General features: G+C 31.2%; 3 protein-coding genes across 8 annotated transcripts in view; 2 read left to right on the top strand and 1 right to left on the bottom strand.

Annotated features, from left to right (window-relative positions):
- Positions 1-1,119, bottom strand: part of LOC126855646 (uncharacterized) — a 103,235-nt gene extending 102,116 nt beyond the window's left edge. The window contains exons 1-2 of one of the 2 annotated variants that reach the window (XM_050603456.1): positions 765-1,119; positions 171-295 (exon numbers count right to left, since the gene is read on the bottom strand). In XM_050603456.1, the coding sequence (XP_050459413.1) occupies positions 171-213 (43 nt within the window). In that variant the 5' untranslated portion in view covers positions 214-295; positions 765-1,119. The remainder of the gene's footprint in view (positions 1-170; positions 296-764) is intronic. The other variant, XM_050603458.1, reaches the window with a different exon arrangement.
- A 384-nt stretch (positions 1,120-1,503) lies between these two features.
- On the top strand, positions 1,504-4,436 carry LOC126855662 (vacuolar protein sorting-associated protein 33A). Its single transcript, XM_050603511.1, has 8 exons — positions 1,504-1,698; positions 1,820-2,016; positions 2,195-2,679; positions 2,798-2,918; positions 2,978-3,138; positions 3,238-3,780; positions 3,868-3,990; positions 4,077-4,436. Exons 1-8 carry the CDS (start codon positions 1,600-1,602, stop codon positions 4,163-4,165), a joined length of 1,818 nt encoding a protein of 605 aa, XP_050459468.1. The 5' UTR covers positions 1,504-1,599; the 3' UTR covers positions 4,166-4,436.
- A 325-nt stretch (positions 4,437-4,761) lies between these two features.
- Positions 4,762-12,742, top strand: LOC126855656 (serine/threonine-protein kinase Tao). Of its 5 annotated transcripts, none has more exons than XM_050603491.1 (12): positions 4,762-5,125; positions 7,375-7,812; positions 7,922-8,270; positions 8,625-8,800; positions 8,937-9,099; positions 9,226-9,575; positions 9,798-10,043; positions 10,138-10,365; positions 10,687-10,926; positions 11,123-11,380; positions 11,486-11,742; positions 11,982-12,742. In XM_050603491.1, exons 2-12 carry the CDS (start codon positions 7,507-7,509, stop codon positions 12,100-12,102), a joined length of 2,694 nt encoding a protein of 897 aa, XP_050459448.1. In that variant the 5' UTR covers positions 4,762-5,125; positions 7,375-7,506; the 3' UTR covers positions 12,103-12,742. The 5 variants fall into 5 exon arrangements, with proteins under 5 accessions (XP_050459448.1, XP_050459445.1, XP_050459446.1 ...); XM_050603488.1 differs by having other exon boundaries at positions 7,371-7,812; XM_050603489.1 differs by having other exon boundaries at positions 4,762-5,366.
- Positions 12,743-17,652: the final 4,910 nt, after the last annotated feature.

Raw genomic sequence — 17,652 nt, 5'->3', positions numbered from 1 at the left:
TCTCGAGTCTGCGACTTGCGATGCGATATACGATGCACTACGTCATGAAGTCTATCGAGAAGCGAAATTACGATTCTCGAAAAATGAAAATGGCGCGAAAGTCAAATACATTATTCATACCATATATGTAATACTACATGTAGTACTACATATATATGATTCATATATACCTGGCGCTATATATATGCGGTGATAACCGCACGTCCATTGCATCCTCGATGCATATTGGCGGGAAAACAGCGTGATGAGGACGATGAGAACCTCGGTCGCTTCGGGTGCCTAGATATGGAGATGACTGAAATCGAAATATCGACGTTTAATAGCGATTATATGCGATGCGTACATTTAATCCGTTTCTTTCGATATTTTGAAACACTCGCGATAACTTTTGACGCGCGAGAATATATTTTTAATAACGATTGGAACGGATACGGAACGAGAAAATCTCGAACGCGACTCTGCGACCCGCGACGCCATACATTACGCACTACGACATGAAGTCTATTGGGAAATACTAAAACGGCGTAACGGCCAAATTTAATTGCGACTAAGATCATGCTTCACGTCTGCAACTTCAATCTATAACTAAATCTATCCTTTTTCATTGTATCGATATAAAATGTTTATACACATACACATTCAATTCTTAAAATATGAGAAAGGGTCTAAAAATAAGTAAATAAATAGATTAAAATGTTTTTTAGCGAATATTGAAACGTAATTGATACAACTAATTGCAGAACGAGAACGTTACACATACATACCTGGCAATGATTATGTAGCCGTTGCATTTTAGATACATTTCGGAGAGACCTAATATACGCGAACAGGATACCGGGCACACGAATAAGAAGCGATTACTTTTCGCGCGCGAGAAATCACTTCTAATAACGATTGTGGACGATACGGAACGAGATATTATCGAATGCGACTTTACGGCACGCTTCGCCATGATACACGACACAAAATCTATCGACAAGCGAAATTACGATTCTCGAAATATCGAAACGGTCCAAGCGATGCGTTGACATCAAATTTTCGATAATAGCAATCATGCGTGATTGCTGTTAACGCGTTATGACAAACTATTGTCCAATATTTTGCGTTACACACACAATTCTTCGAAGTTTCAGTTTACTTTTGAATAGTACCAATTGCACGAAAGAAATGTTCACTAAAAGAGCGTCAGCGCGCGATGAATTTTTGTCATGCGATATTTGTATCATTGCGCACGCGCAAGGATAAGATTAAGTGGCGTCTGATTGGGCACGTCGTCAAGAAACTCTATGATTGGTCAATTGTTGTTAATTACCCTATCACCAGTTTGCAACATGATCAAAAGGTATTATACATACGCAAATGTTTGTCAGTCGACATTGATTGGCTATCGGACAGGGAATTTCTAGAGTTTTTATTCCGGGATTCTAGAAATTTTCAATTCGATAACCAATCGGGACGTCTGAAAACATTTATTGTACTCTTGCTCTCCTTCAGATTCTTGTCAACATCAGCTGTCGTCTGCTACTGTCACAGCAGGAATTACAATACATTTTATGATATAATGTCACACATAGCTAATACTTTGTAAACAATATAATTATGGCATATTTGACGGGAGGCAGATTAAATGTCAGGCTTATACAGGAACAAGCGAGAAAGCAATTGCTTTGCTTGTTGGAAAAATGCGATGGCCCGAAGGTATAACGATATAATGCTAACTTTAATCTAATCTCTCGTAGATAAAAAAGACTTCTATTACAAATATATATACATATACATGTATTTAATATATTATTTAATTTTTAATTGCTCTTTGTAGGCTATTATATGGGATCAATCATTGGCTGGACCAATCGGTCTTGTCGCAAAATATAGTTTGTTGGAAGAGTATGGTGTCGTAAAGATGTATCCATTGTACGGTGGAGTTTTAACAATACCTCCCAACATTGTTAACATCATATTTATTTCAAGACCACAATTAGAGCTTATGGACTTGATTGCTGAAAATGTTCATGGGCAAGTATATAATACATAAGTATAAGTATCAAAATAAAAGTTGTTGATATAATACTGCAACCTTTATTTTTTATTAATTTTAATAGTTTAATAGTTAATAGTTCAAGTACAAATTATATTGCATAATATTTTACTATAATTACATTATATTAATTAACTATAATTATTTATATCACAGTGAAGAAGGCAAAAGGCCACGTAAAGAATTTCATTTATTTTTTGTGCCACGCAAGAGCCTACTTTGTCAAAAGAAACTTCAAAATCGTGGTGTCTTTGGTAGCTTTACATTGATAGAGGAATTTAAATGTGATCTTTTTCCATTTGATAATGATCTACTATCAATGGAACTGAGTGGATCTTTCAAAGAATTCCATCTGGAAAATGATCCCACTAGTCTATATCAAATTGCGCAAGCCATACAAGGTCTCCAAAGATTATATGGAAAAATCTCAAAAGTGACAGGAAGAGGACCAGCTGCTAGTAAAGTTTGGGAATTATTAGAGAGATTAAGCAGAGAAGAAGAAGATAATAAAGCAATTTCTGCTTCATCTGTTACTATTGAACATTTATTATTATTGGATCGATCTGTAGATTTACTTTCACCCCTAGTTACACAGTTAACTTATGAAGGTTTAATCGATGAAATATTTGGGATAAAATATAGTAAAGTATTAATCTTATATTGATTTTATATATTTGCAATCATGATATAGCATTTACTTAATTTTAATGTTATTTATGAAGTTATATATGGAATATTAACATCTTATTTTAATTTTAGATACTGTGCAATTACCAGCAAAAAAGTTTCACGATTCTGAAGACTCTCCTACAGCAATGTCTCTAAATGAAAAGGAACAAATCATATTAAATTCAGGAGAAGAACTTTTTGCTGAGATTAGGTATATAATTTTATCTATTTTTCTGTATAGTAGCGCTTCTAATCTTATAATTCTTATAGAGATAAGAATTTTAATGGTGTTGGTCCAGTTCTTAGTAAGAAAGCTAAAGTAATTTCATCTCAGTTTGATGAACGACATGGAGACAAGAGTGTGCAAGAAATTAAACAATTCGTTGCAAGGTTACCACACATGCTAGCAACAAAACAATCTTTAGCAAGGCGTAAGTAATACAGATATTCTTAAACCATTTCTATGTTTTTTCTTATTTTGTGATCTTGTTTTAATATATTTATTTTCTCTATTTTTTTTTTTTAATTAGACACCACAATCGCGGAGATGATTAAAGAAGTTACCGACTCGAGTAACTTTTTAGAATCGTTGCAAGTTGAACAAGAATTGTTAAATTGTATTGACACTGACAAACCAAATGCATACATTGAAGATATGATAGCACAACAACCATTATTAAAAGTTTTACGTCTTCTTTGTATCCAATCATTGACAAACTCTGGCTTAAAACCAAAATTGTTAGATTATTATAAAAGAGAAATAATTCATACTTATGGGTTCCAACATTTGCCAACCATATTAAATTTGGAAAAGGTTGGATTGCTAAAACAACAGCAGTCAGTGCGACAGTATGCGGTTTTGAGGAAAGCGTTAAGACTCACAGTTGAGGACGAAAGTGAAATAACACCAAAAGATATCAGTTATGTACATTCAATATATGCACCATTAAGTGTGAGACTGGCGGAGCAATTAGTACAACCAAGTGGGTGGCAAGGATTAAACGATGTGATGGGATTACTACCAGGTCCTACAGTAAGCAGTGTTCCATACAATACATCCTTATCAGCGAGACGTAAGTTTTATATTTATATTTTCTTCTTCATTATTGTTTGTTTCAAGCATATGTATATCTTCAAGGTATTATAAATCTTTATTCCAGGAAATTCTATTACTAGTGAAGATTCTAGTTCTGAACCACCAAAATTAATTATGGTATTTTTTATCGGAGGATGTACTTTTGCCGAGATATCTGCTCTACGTTTTTTATCGCAGCAAGAGGACTGTGAGTATTTCGTAAGATTACAATGCGCTTATTCGTTTAGATATAAATGAACATAGGGACATGATTAAATATAAATTTAATTTCAGTAAATGTTGAATTTGTCGTGGGCACTACTAGATTAATCAACGGTGACACATTTCTCACTTCTTTGATGGAAGACCTAGAGCATACATGAATAGGGAAATACAAACACTAAAATACCAAAGTAGGAACATTTATTATTTTCATATAGTCAAGTGAAACTCCTGTAAATACTATATATCTCTCTTTTGTGTCACTTTCTTTTATATTTATCCAATTATATACTTAATTCTTAAAAGATATATATAAGATAACTTTTTAAAATATTATAGATATTGATGACATATGCATTTTGTATAGAATAAGTACTTTTTCTACTTATATACAGATTTTCATTGCGAATTATGGATATAATGATTAAATCATATAAAAAATAATCAATTTTTATTATTTTAATTATTATTAAAATTGTAATCTTTATTTTTTTAATAACAAAATAAAATACAATAAATATGAAATAAATATATATACGTTTATAATTAAGTCGGTAAAACCGGGTAATATATTTCGAATACTAGCTATCGATAATACAGAAATCGTAAAATTGTTACATGCGCATCAGTTTCGAATCCTTTCCATTAGTCGGTAACGAAAAATTTTGGGGGCAAGAATGATGAGAGAATAAAGGACAAAAGGAGAACGGAAAAACGACCATATCGAGGCAGCTAGTTTGCAACGTGACCGGCGTAGAGCGCCACCGCCATCACGACGGACGGCTCTCGTGTTTCGCGTGTGCCTAGTGTAGTGTGTACAGTGTACGATATACAAGTACAGTATAAAACGAAGCGAAATCGGGGACGTGAAACGCAGAAGAGGAAACGTTCTCGTATACGGTGATCCTCGCGATCGTCGTTGGATCTGTGCGCGATAGTGGACGCCGTGTCGACATTGTCGGCCGCGGTTCGTTGTTGCCCGCTCCTTCCTCGCTCTCTCTTGCGCGCGCGCGCGCGCGCGAGCGAGCGCCAGTTCTGTGCGAGTGTGTTAGTGCGTGCGTGACGTGCGTATACGACCAACGACGGACGACGACGGCGACGGTGACGACGACGAGGACGAGGTGTGTATTGTTCCGGGGCGGGGTGCGCGGTCTGCGCGACGGCGAGTCGAGGACGGGCGTTTAATTATGCCCGCGGAATCGGCGACTAGGAAAAAGAGCTGCTACTGCTCCTCCTCCTCCTCCTCCTCCTCCTCATCATCATCATCATCATCCTTCGTCGCCGTCTTCTCCTCCGCCTGAAGAGAGTGCACGGAATCTGCGAGGCGCATGCTTCCCCGCCCGCTCCCTCGCCATTTTGGAGGTGAATACGATTTTCTCAGCCCTTTTTTAGCCGACCGACCGATCGACCCTACCCCCCCGTGCCGTGAATTTCCTTCCGCTCGGAGTCGCGAGGGCATAACCGTGCGATGTCACGCCAGCAACCGGACCGGCCGTGACGCACTCTAATACGATTGTGTGTTTTCATATTGACGGTGCGCATCGGGAACACGGCGCAACGCAGCGCAGCGCAGTGCGCTGCATCGCTCTCGTTCTCGTTCTAGAGGGGGTGGTGGGAGGGCGAGGGAGGGGGGGCCTGATCCGGACCGACCGTAAGGACCCAATCCTTATGGCCCACATTTTTCCATTTCTTCCTTTGAGCGAGTCATCGTTCGATCTTTCCTATAAATGTCCCATCGCGCTCGAGTTTCTTTGGTGCTTTTCCATTAAAAAGACGAGTGTCTTTTTAAGGATTCTCTCGGCGCGCTCGATAATTTTCTACATCCCCGTCGTCCAAACGCGCCCTGCCGAATATTTTGACCCTCTCCCCACCGATTCGGTTCCGGTGCGATAAGGCGTCGGTGATCCTCGCGCGGTGACGATTAACTTGATAAAACGAGGACGATTGTCCTCTTCGTCAGGATCTTTTCGTTAATATACATACTAGGTATTAGTCTTTCTCTTTCTCTTATTAGGCGAGTAATATGACTAACGCGATCACAATGATGGGAATCGTGGTGGTTCTCGTTGCTCCTACGGGAACGTGCCTATTTCTGCTATGTCGTTACGTATTCACTCTCCTCGCTCTCGTCGACGGGAGATCGCTTTTAGATCTTGCTCTGCGAGCGAAAAAAAAGGGGAAAAAAAAAAACGACGACAGAGCCGGACAATGGGCCGAACGTAAATGTTTGTTGTTGTGTTTGCGGTTCGTGCGTTGTGTCGCGTTAAACTCGGCAAGACTCGTAAAGTACATCCGGTGAGAAGGTGCTGCGACTTCTAATATTCGCGTGAAAGATTAACGATTCTTTTTTGCGATTTTCAAAGCAAACCATTACCCAGTCTTCTCTTCGAGAACTCGGAGAGAGTATTCGAAAATTGAGAATTTATCATAGCAATAATTTTAAAAGATTTACTGGGGATTATTTTTGTGTAATAAAATTTCAGAATATAATGATAATAATAAATGGAGATTGTGTTTTTAAGGAAATTATCAATGAAAATCTTAATTTTGTATATGTCAAGATGATTGTTAACAACGATGGAAATTAACAAGCTACAGAAGACTCTAACACGTACATTTGTAGAAAGATGAAGTTGCTTCAAGTTGATTAAAGATTTTTCATCCAATGATAATCTGAATAATGTGCAGTGATACTTTATAATTAAATAAAGCTTAATCATAACAATAAAGTAATGCAAGAAACTTTAAAATCAATTTATTAAAAAATTTGTTTTCAATGCAAGGATGTCAATTTTAATTAGTACACACACACACAGTATATGATAATTACAGTTCTTGGATTAATGAAAAATAAAGATTTTTTCTTATTGAAATTTAAAAAAAAGAATTCTTATATTGAGACATTGATAATTTTCATGTAATAAACAGTTAAAGATAAAGATGTTTTTTTTTCCAAAGTTTTAAAAATACAAATAGATAACCAAATTATATTTCTTATTTCACTTAAAGCAGTCTTTCATCACGTGGAATTTTAATTTCATATTTACCAAAATATTTAACTATTGAAAAGTGAAATATTATTAAGTCATAATCTCTTCAATATGTCTTCACCAAAATTTCTGAATTTATGTCTGAATTAAATCTTTAATATTTTATATGAGAATATGAATTATTCTGTATTTCTCATATTTCCATAATTGTTTTGTACTTTATATAGCAATTGGTTAAAATTATGATTTAATGTGATAAGAAATAATATTTTTCTATTTTTAATAACATATGCATTAGTATAACTCTAAATTTTAACCAGTTTTTCATGCGTTTGTATTGAAAACGTTTTTTTTTTTTTTTTTCTTTTTTTTCTAGATAGAATGTTTAATTCGGAAATGGACTGACAGAGGATCATTAAAATCAGAAGGTTCAGGCAAGGAATCTAAAGACGATTCAACAAGGCAAGGTGTCTGGACTAGGCCTCGGGCATCTAATTATCAACAACTCGACTATGCCAGCTGTTGCAAGACCTGGTAGTTTGAAGGACCCAGAGATTGCCGAATTATTTGAGAAAAATGATCCGGAGAAAATATTTGAAGATCTGCGCGAGATCGGGCATGGTAGTTTCGGGGCTGTTTATTATGCACGATGCCTGGTTACCAAAGAAATTGTTGCCATCAAGAAGATGTCCTACCTGGGGAAGCAAACAGTGGAAAAATGGCAGGATATTTTAAAGGAAATTCGATTTCTTAGGCAACTTAATCATCCTAACACTATAGAGTATAAGGGTTGCTATCTCAGGGACCACACTGCCTGGGTATGTATAAGATTTTATTTCTTTCTTAATTGAAAAAATTTGTCCCATTTTAGATTTTTAAAAACTGATTTGTAACATTTTTGTAACTTTTTTTAACTATTTTTTACAGTTGGTAATGGAATATTGTCTTGGCTCTGCATCAGATATTATCGAGGTACACAAAAGACCTCTGAAAGAAGAAGAAATAGCTGCAATATGTGATGGTGTATTGCGCGGCTTGAATTATCTGCACAATCTCGGTAGAATCCATCGTGATGTGAAAGCAGGAAATATTCTACTTACTGAGAATGGTACAGTGAAATTAGCTGATTTTGGGTCCGCGAGTATAAAATGTCCAGCCAATAGCTTTGTAGGGACTCCATATTGGATGGCACCAGAAGTTATATTGGCTATGGATGAAGGGCAATATGATGGCAAGGTTGATGTATGGTCATTAGGAATAACATGCATCGAATTAGGTATATATTTATGATTTATGATTACATCATTGATTGTGAAAATTTTCTAAATAAAATTAATAGATTAATAATTGTTGTGCATATTAATAATTTGAATATTATTATTGTTAATTATTCATTTATTCTAAATATGTAACATTTTCATCTATTTAAGCAACAATATGATATTGATTATTTGAATTACAAGATATCAATATGTTTCTCTAAACTTTCTAATTTGTAATTCACATATTTTAACTACTCCATTTTATTAAACTATCTATCTTAATTATTATCTATGATTCTTTACTTACATTTTACTTGATTTTTATTTACATGAAATTTAAAAAATTTATTGATTATTATTAATTACAGCGGAAAGGAAACCGCCTTATTTTAATATGAACGCTATGAGCGCTTTGTATCATATTGCACAGAATGATACTCCAACATTAAATTCGCCAGATTGGACTGATGTCTTTCGTCATTTTGTTGAGGTGTGTCTCACAAAAAGTCCAATTGAAAGATTGACATCCGGGAAACTATTATCAGTGAGTCATCTTTATATATATCTGCAATAATACATTTTATATTATATCATTTTATTTTATAACTTTATTTTTTAATAATACACATAGTATGTTAATAGTAGTCTAGTTGTTCTCTTATAGGCTTTCAATTTTACAGCATCCATTTGTCACCAGATCACGTTCTCCTCAAGTTTTAATAGATTTGATACAGAGAACGAAAGCTGCTGTCCGGGAGTTAGATAACTTGAATTATCGTAAAATGAAGAAAATCTTGATGATTGATGCATGCGAAACAGAGAGCACAGTTGGTGATGCTGATGGTAGGTCAACAATTCAATTTCTTAAGTGTTAAACTTAGTACTATTTTTTTATATATTTTTTACACTGATTGTGTAAAATATGCATTTTATTAACATTTCTAAATCTTTACAACTACATCATTACAGATACACCCGATGAACAAACAGGTGGTGATAGTAGCAAAAGTAATTCAATTACCTCAGAACATTCAATTCACTCGATGGGCGTCTCAGCAAGCTCTCAAAGTTCCTCCACCAATAGCCTGCCATTGCCAAATGCTGATGGTAATGACTATTCTTCGGGATCTGTCAGAAATCGGCATAAAGTTTCAGCAGGTGGTGTCACTGCCAATCTACTTGAACATGGTGCCAATAATTTTGCAACAATTAGGACAACTTCAATTGTTACTAAACAACAAAAGGAACATATGCAAGAAGAAATGCATGAACAAATGAGTGGATATAAACGAATGAGGAGAGAACACCAAGGTGCTTTGGTAAGAATTCAAACTTTGTTGAACATCATTATAAATTATGATACAGAGGAAAGTCTAAATAAGAAATCTTTGATTATATAATTTATAATTATAATTGATAGACATAATCATAAATTTCTTAATTTGTGTTGTACAATTTGTATTGTACAATTAATAATTGTCAACTGTAATTTTTAATTTTTGTAATTTTTGTATGTACTACATAATTTATTCTTATTGCAGGTAAAATTAGAGGAACGCTGCAAAATGGAAATGGAATCACATAAACAACTGTTAGATAAAGAGTATGAAACTCTTTTGCAGCAGTTCAGTAAGGATCTCGAGAAATTGCAACTCAGACATCTGCAAGAACTGGAACGTAAGTTAAAACAAAATCAAAATGCTGAGAAGAAACTTCATAAAGAGATAACAAGTAGGCAGGAAGCTGATCGTAAAGCTCTAGAAGCTCAACAGAAAAGAGAGTACAAAGTAAGATGTTACTGGCATAAAAAAATCTATATTTAAAATTTATAGTATATTTAACTTATAATTTTTAAATATTATATGTAATCATGTTATATAGGCTTATAAAGAAAGATGGAAAAAAGAACTTTCTCAGGACGAGGTAACTCCAAAGAGGCAACGAGATGCTACACTTCAAAGTCAGAAAGACAATTTGAGACAAATGGAAGCGCAAGAGGAACAACGGCTTGCGAGAGGACAACGAGAATATTTGGATCTTGAAATTCGTAAATTCCGTAGAAAAAAGTTACTCATCTTCCATAGTCTGGAACAAGAGCTTCTTCGTGAGGTTTGTATTATTATTGACATGCTTGAATAATTTTTCAATCACTAAACAATCATATTTTTATCAAAATCTTTTTCCTTGTTATATTTTTTTATTTAGACATGAGTTAATAATTTTTATTAAACGTACATTTTTAATATACATTTGTTAGTAAAATTTAACAATAATAAATTTGCTCACCAATATCTGCACTGGCTCTTATTTGTTTTCTTACCTAATTGTTGGTGCTCTGAGCCTGTTGCTGTTATTGTTCTATTAACATTTTTATTTTTTATTAAATGTTTGAAGCATATTAAATTTATATAAATGTAAATTTGCATTTAGGAATTAAATAAACGACAACAGCAATTGGAGCAGGCACATAATATGCTTCTGCGACATCATGAAAAGACACAAGAGTTGGAATATAGACAGCAGAGAGCAGTACATGCACTTCGTGAGGATCAAGTGCATCGACAGCATACAACAGAACTTTGTAATCAACAGGATTATATGCAAAGGGCCGAACGTGATTTACGTAAAAAACATGCGTTAGAACTTAAGCAACAACCGAAGAGTCTCAAGGTGAGTGACATTATATAAATATCCATTTGTGTAATCATCAGTTAGTATATACACAAGTATATACGTAATTTTACATACATAATTTTATAATTAGAATTTATTTAAGAAAATATAAAAGCACAACATGTCAATTTTATATTTTTTCAATGATATATTTGATACTAATTATACTGAGAAATAATTTTTATAATTTCAGCAAAAAGAAATGCAAATTCGTAAACAGTTTAGAGAAACTTGTAAAATACAAACGCGACAATATAAAGCATTAAAAGCTCAAATCCTTCAAACAACTGTCAAGGAAGAACAGAAAGCAGTTATTAAAAAGTTAAAGGAGGAACAAAGACGTAAATTGGCACTTTTAGGCGATCAGTATGAACAGAGTATCGCTGAAATGCTCCAAAAACAAAGTATACGGCTAGATGAGTCACAAGAAGTAGAATGCCATAATCTTAAGGTTTGATGAAATAAATTATATTATATATATATATTAATGTCAAACATTATATGATGTAATATAATTACATGTGATTGTAATGATAATTTAAAATTTATCTTACAGGAAAGATTAAATTATGAATTAGAAATTCTGATGGCATATCAATCAAAAAATAAAATGCAAGCCGAAGCACAGAGAAACAGAGAACGTCGCGAGTTGGAAGATCGCGTATCTGTTCGACGAGCCTTGCTTGAACAAAAAATGGAATTAGAAACTCAGGAATTCCTCCGTGAACGAAGTGAACGTATACGTCTATTGCATGAAAGGCAAGAACGGGAATTGCAGCAATTTGATGAGGAAAGTGCAAGAATAGGATTCAGGTACGTGAATCCTATTCCCATTTCAAAAAAATCACACTTTATTTCTTGATCCAAAGTGTAAAATTTATTTAAAATATAGCATTGAATTAAATTTTATAAATATATAGTATATTTATTTCAGTTTTTATAACAAGATATCTTGTTATGTTTATCCTCATCCCTTCATTATTAAACGTTGTGCAGCACATTTCTGTATAATATTTTTATAGTTGTTATAGTATTTTTTTAAATTATTGCAGTGCTCTGGCGATAGCTGAGGCATCAAAAGAATCTTATCCGGACGATGAAAGCCTCAGCGGCTCCATGTTAAGTCTGGCTCACAGTAATAGCTCTACATCCTTCCCCCCTAATAGTCTTTAAATGTATTCATATACATACATATATACATATATATGTGTATTTATGTATATATATATATATGTATGTATGTATGTATGTATATGTATACACATGTTTGCCTGTAGTAAGTACATGACGAGTATGCCGACATATAATTCGATGACTTACATATATAACAAGATCGACTCGTTGCGTGCATTAATCCGAACCTAAGAGGTTTGTTAAGGTTGGGAATGTGTATTGGACTGAAATTATCATAACTCCATATTATTTTTAATCACCAAGATTTATCAACATAATTTAACAGAAAAGAGAAAGAGAGAGAGAGAACTTCATGTTAAAGAATTTAGATTTTTGCAATATTGTAATATTTATTAATTATAACTAAACATCTTACAATGCATACACAAAGATAAAGGAAAGTCTTTAAAACATTAATCTCATTTTTAATATCCATAGAATATTAAAATATAGGCCAGAAGAAACGTCGCATAGTGAGTAAAGAATTTTATACAAAACTACTACGCAAGAAAAAATTTAGAGACATTTATTTATTAATACGTTACGAATATGTGTGTTATGTATGTGTATATAGTGGTATTGGTGTGTGTGTGTGTGTGTGTGTGTGTGTGTGTGTGTGTGTGTGTGTGTGTGTGTGGTGTGTGTGGTGTGGGTGGTGGGTGTGGGTGATAAAAATAACAGTACTATAATTCTAATGCTTGAATGAAAAATGTATATGTTTATATATATATATATATATATATATATACACATGCGCATACATTTTATTCTTTTTTCATCTAAGTTTTAAAATAAGTTTGATATATTTTTCTTAATAGAATTCTGATTTTTGCGTTACTCTTTCATAATGAAGATTTAAAACTTCTTTGTAATAATATCGCGCGCGTTAGAGTATTTCTTATATATATATTTCAAGATTTTAATTATATTTCATTAAAAAAAAAATAAAAATATTAGTGGAATTTATAAAGTAATATTCGAATAAATCTAGCTAAACTATCTTTTTTATAAATATATACAAATACCAATAATGAGAGAAACGTACATTTTTCGAAAAGAGATTTGAATTTGAATTAGGATATAATAAATTACTCTATTTTATTGCTATATCTTTTTATTTTATAATGATTGTTGAATTATAAATAATTAATATTTACCTTTCAATTCCTTTTAAGTTCTGTTAACAAAAATTCTTTAGCATTATTCTAATTATATAGTTTTTATATAAATAAAAAAAATTAACAGAAAATAAATAAACAGTAAAAATTATTTATGAAATATATTAATATATATTTATTATAAACTCTCAAAAAGAATTTAAATATTCTTACTATGATAAAATATTTTCTTAATTATGAAAATGTTATTAATATTTTCCACATCATTACCGAGTGAACTTAATTTCAATTATATGATTAGTTATTATTTAATATCTTTTATGACTTGTTTTCTACTTTTATATCTTTATTCATACAGCATTAAACCAGTGGATTTAAAAATATTTCTTAAATATTACAAGCAATGAGGAGAAAATAATCGCGGGGATATGTTAACCACGATACAAACACATTTGAAATGTAAAATAAATTGATATTATCTATGTACTAACTGAATGCTTTGCATATTTTTGTACTAATAATTATAATAATTTATCTTTACTCCTGGTATGTATTAAATAAAATCATATTGATTTGTAACATGTCAATTATATAGATTACTTGCGTTTGATAACGTCAATTATATCGATTACTTGTGTTCTTTATGAAAACTGAACTTTTAAAGAACATTTTTATTTTCCTCCATTTTTATTCATAAAAGTTTAAAGTATACCTAAAATTCATGTTGCATCACTCCAATGTATTTATATTGTGTGTCACATATTCTATTTAGAAAGAAAAAATTTCATCCAGTACACATCCCAATGTTGTACTTTTACATAAAAATATACATGTTTTGTTTTCTTCATTTATTACTTTTTCATGTATTTTTGTTTTGTACGTATCACAGGAAATCTATTATAAACTGTAAATCCGAATGATTGTGACTGTTGTTCCTCTCAATAATATTTTGTAACGATAACTTGACACTTTTCTATGGAGTCAACGAAAACGAATATTATTTTATAGTAAATTCTTAAAACTTTATAATATGAAAGTCCATTTCCATTAATCATAATCTTTTAAGGAGGTGCTATTACTAGTAGTTAATATTTAGCAATGAAAACGGTTTATTTATTTTTGAATTTTAAAATATCAGTAAATTTTATGTGTAAAGTATAATTTTATCGTAAAAAATATAAATTTTTCAAAGATTTAATCTAATTTCTTTATTAAAAACAGTCAAGACATGTCAACCATGAAATAATACTTGTAAGTAGTAGAATTGAAAAAATATCGATCAGTGTCAAATTAATATTTGTATTTATTAATACATATATTATTAAAAAAGTTAATATTCTGAATAATTTTATTTTTGTTTATCACTTGAGATTTTTTGTAGATGTTTGTAGATTTAGGAGAGATCAAAATAATTGTTAAACAGATTGAGGAGCATGACCAAAAATATTGCATTTTATTTCATAAGTTTATAGACTCTCTTTTTTCCTCATAAAATATTTACATGAATAAAAATAAAAAGATATAAGAATTTTATGTGTATGTATGATATACGCATAATATACGTTTTGTCATTCGCATTATCAATGGCAATATGTGCACTATGTGGCATGTACACATTCCAGTTTATATTACATTGTATATGTTGAAATCCTTTATACAAGTGAAATCTGACGCGATGAAATAAAAATTATTAATTAATTATAGCATGCATCGAACGAATATCTAAAAGTGTGTTCAATTATAGTGATACAATTGATTGTAGTAAAAAAATACAAACAATACAATTGTTATCATGGTTATATGTTCCAAACTGTACAATGGAAAGCTGTCACAATCAACTGATATGTTCCCCATTATAACTAAACGATATGTAAATATAGACACATCCATACACACATTATATATACATATATATATATATATATATATATATATATATATATATATATATATATATTTATATATATATATAGTAATCAAACTGCAACAACTCTCACTATATATATGGAAAAGACAGTAAGATGACCGTGTGTATGAAGATATATTTATATTCTTCCTTAGGTTATTATTAGAGAGATGTCAGCAAAATCAATTATTATAATCAATTTGAAGCATAAACTAACAGAGATTGTTCGTGCTAACAAACTAGATTCCAAATTATAGTAAAATATGTGTGATTCAGGAAAACTATTAGCTTAATTTAATGTTATATACTTAGTAAGTCTTTCTCTTATAATAAGTAACTAATTAAATATAATTGCGATTATTAAAGTTTTAAATTTCATACCTATCTTCATGAAGAGATATACTAGGTAAAAAAATTGTTAAGTTTTATATGCACTTTTAATTATAGCACGAGTTGTCTCTGAGAAAGTTAAGTTGTATATGTACGTAACAAAAGGATAATTTTCGATCATAGTCTGTGTAATCATATAACATGCTGAATACCCAATTTAGGAAATTAGTCAAGTCGATGTTGCTAGAGTTTTGTAAATATTTATTCGCTTTATATAGAACTGCGATATATGGAATTTTGATTATGATATCTATAATATTTAGTATACAGAAAGAGAGAGAGAGAGATTTATAAAATTTTCCATAAATACAGTTAACTTTATGAGTTAAATTTCGGATGTGATAATCGATAAGCTAGACAATTAATCATAGGCATAGCATATCAGAGATGTTATCAAATTATGCTTGTGATTATTTGACGAGCTCGTTCTTCACTTACTTCCATTATAAATGACGTGATTTTATAACGTTGGTATTTCAGTATTGCGATATACATTCGCTATCTCGTCAGATTAAAATATTGCAATATTTTTGAGATTGCTGTAACAATTACGATTCCAGTACTATTATGTATAATTATGTCTTCTTCTTTTCATACACATTATCTTGGTCAATTATAAGAATATTTCGTTTTTGTACACATCAAAACATTGAATATAATTTTAATACAATTTCTGGCTTTAATTAGATAAATCGTAAATTTTATTTTTAACAGCCTTGTTTCTTCAAGGCGCAAATTAACAAAAGTAGGCATAATCATGTTTGCAGAATAGATATCATTAGGCATCGTGGAAAGTACATATAGAAAATATTATACTTCAGACCGATTGTCAAGTATATACAGGATATTATTAAAGCTGTAATTTTGCTAAGCGAAATAATTATACATATGTTTTATAATTGAAAACTTGACGAATTGAATCTTTTTTTGTGAAAACAGCCCAAAAATTCAATAATTACGTGTGCCATTATTGATCTTGATAAAACTAATTTTATAAGGAAATATGTTTTTTCTTGTGTAAAACAATGAGACAAAACAGTGAAAACGATATTTTGCTGATATTCAAAAAATTATGCATGAACACTATATATAATGCAATCTTTGGCACGCAATGTATTTATTATTTCTAAACATTTTAATTTCTAAAAATTGTAATTGTTTCTTTTTAGTAAAAAATCAAAGAATTATCTTATTTGATATTATTGTAGATTAACAAAATGCAACACCGTTTTCATAACATCTAATTCATGTAATTATAATATATCGCAGTATCTTTTATATATATAATTAATCATGGATGAATCTTAAATAAGATTTGATTTTCAGCGCGCGAATTCAAAGGACAATTATTTTAAAAACGCATCAGCATTGTGAACTTAAGATATATATACCGGATGTGTTGTATAAGTTTTACACATTTGACCTGTGTGTGTCCAACAAATGCGTAAAGTTAATTTGTTTTTAAGAAAACTTCTATTTGATTTATTTGGCAAAATTTTATATGGTTTATTATAATTTTCAGTAATATTGAATTTGAACTTTTTATTACAGAACTCTTTATTACTTTATTGAGAACATTTCGTTCTCAAGTGAGAATAGACTTCATACCAAACATCTTGTACCAAATTTTGATAATAGGAGATTTTATGTATGTCTGATGTATATATGCTAACTAGTATGCATATTAAAGCAATAATTTTTAATGAAATTAGGAGAACTTATAACATGTCTTTATTTAATTTGTAATCTATATATACGGCCCTGTATTGAAATATTAACACGTAAATTCGTGCGACTAAAATATTATATTAATTGCAATTAAAGAAAATAATTTGATTAAAAATTTTTCAGTGGCAATGCTGAAGTGTTTTGCATCAAATCGAATATATTTGAATTAGTGAGTTAATTAATCATAATATACGCTCATACAATTCATTTATTGATAATTATAGTATGAGAAAATAATACATATACAATAGATGAAAATATTCCCTTATTAATACTATTTTATTGTTAAACTTTATTAAATATCTCATCGCGCGTGTCATTATTATAATAAATATAATATAAAATGCAAAATTTTATTGGAACACATACTCATATCTTTCTAGTAAATAATCGTAAAATGCATTGCAC

Source organism: Cataglyphis hispanica, chromosome 16 (assembly GCF_021464435.1).
Source record: "Cataglyphis hispanica isolate Lineage 1 chromosome 16, ULB_Chis1_1.0, whole genome shotgun sequence".
Taxonomy (NCBI): Eukaryota; Metazoa; Arthropoda; class Insecta; order Hymenoptera; family Formicidae; genus Cataglyphis; species Cataglyphis hispanica.
The sequence above is the reverse complement of the archived record's forward strand: the minus strand, read 5'-3'. Positions and strand labels throughout refer to the sequence as shown.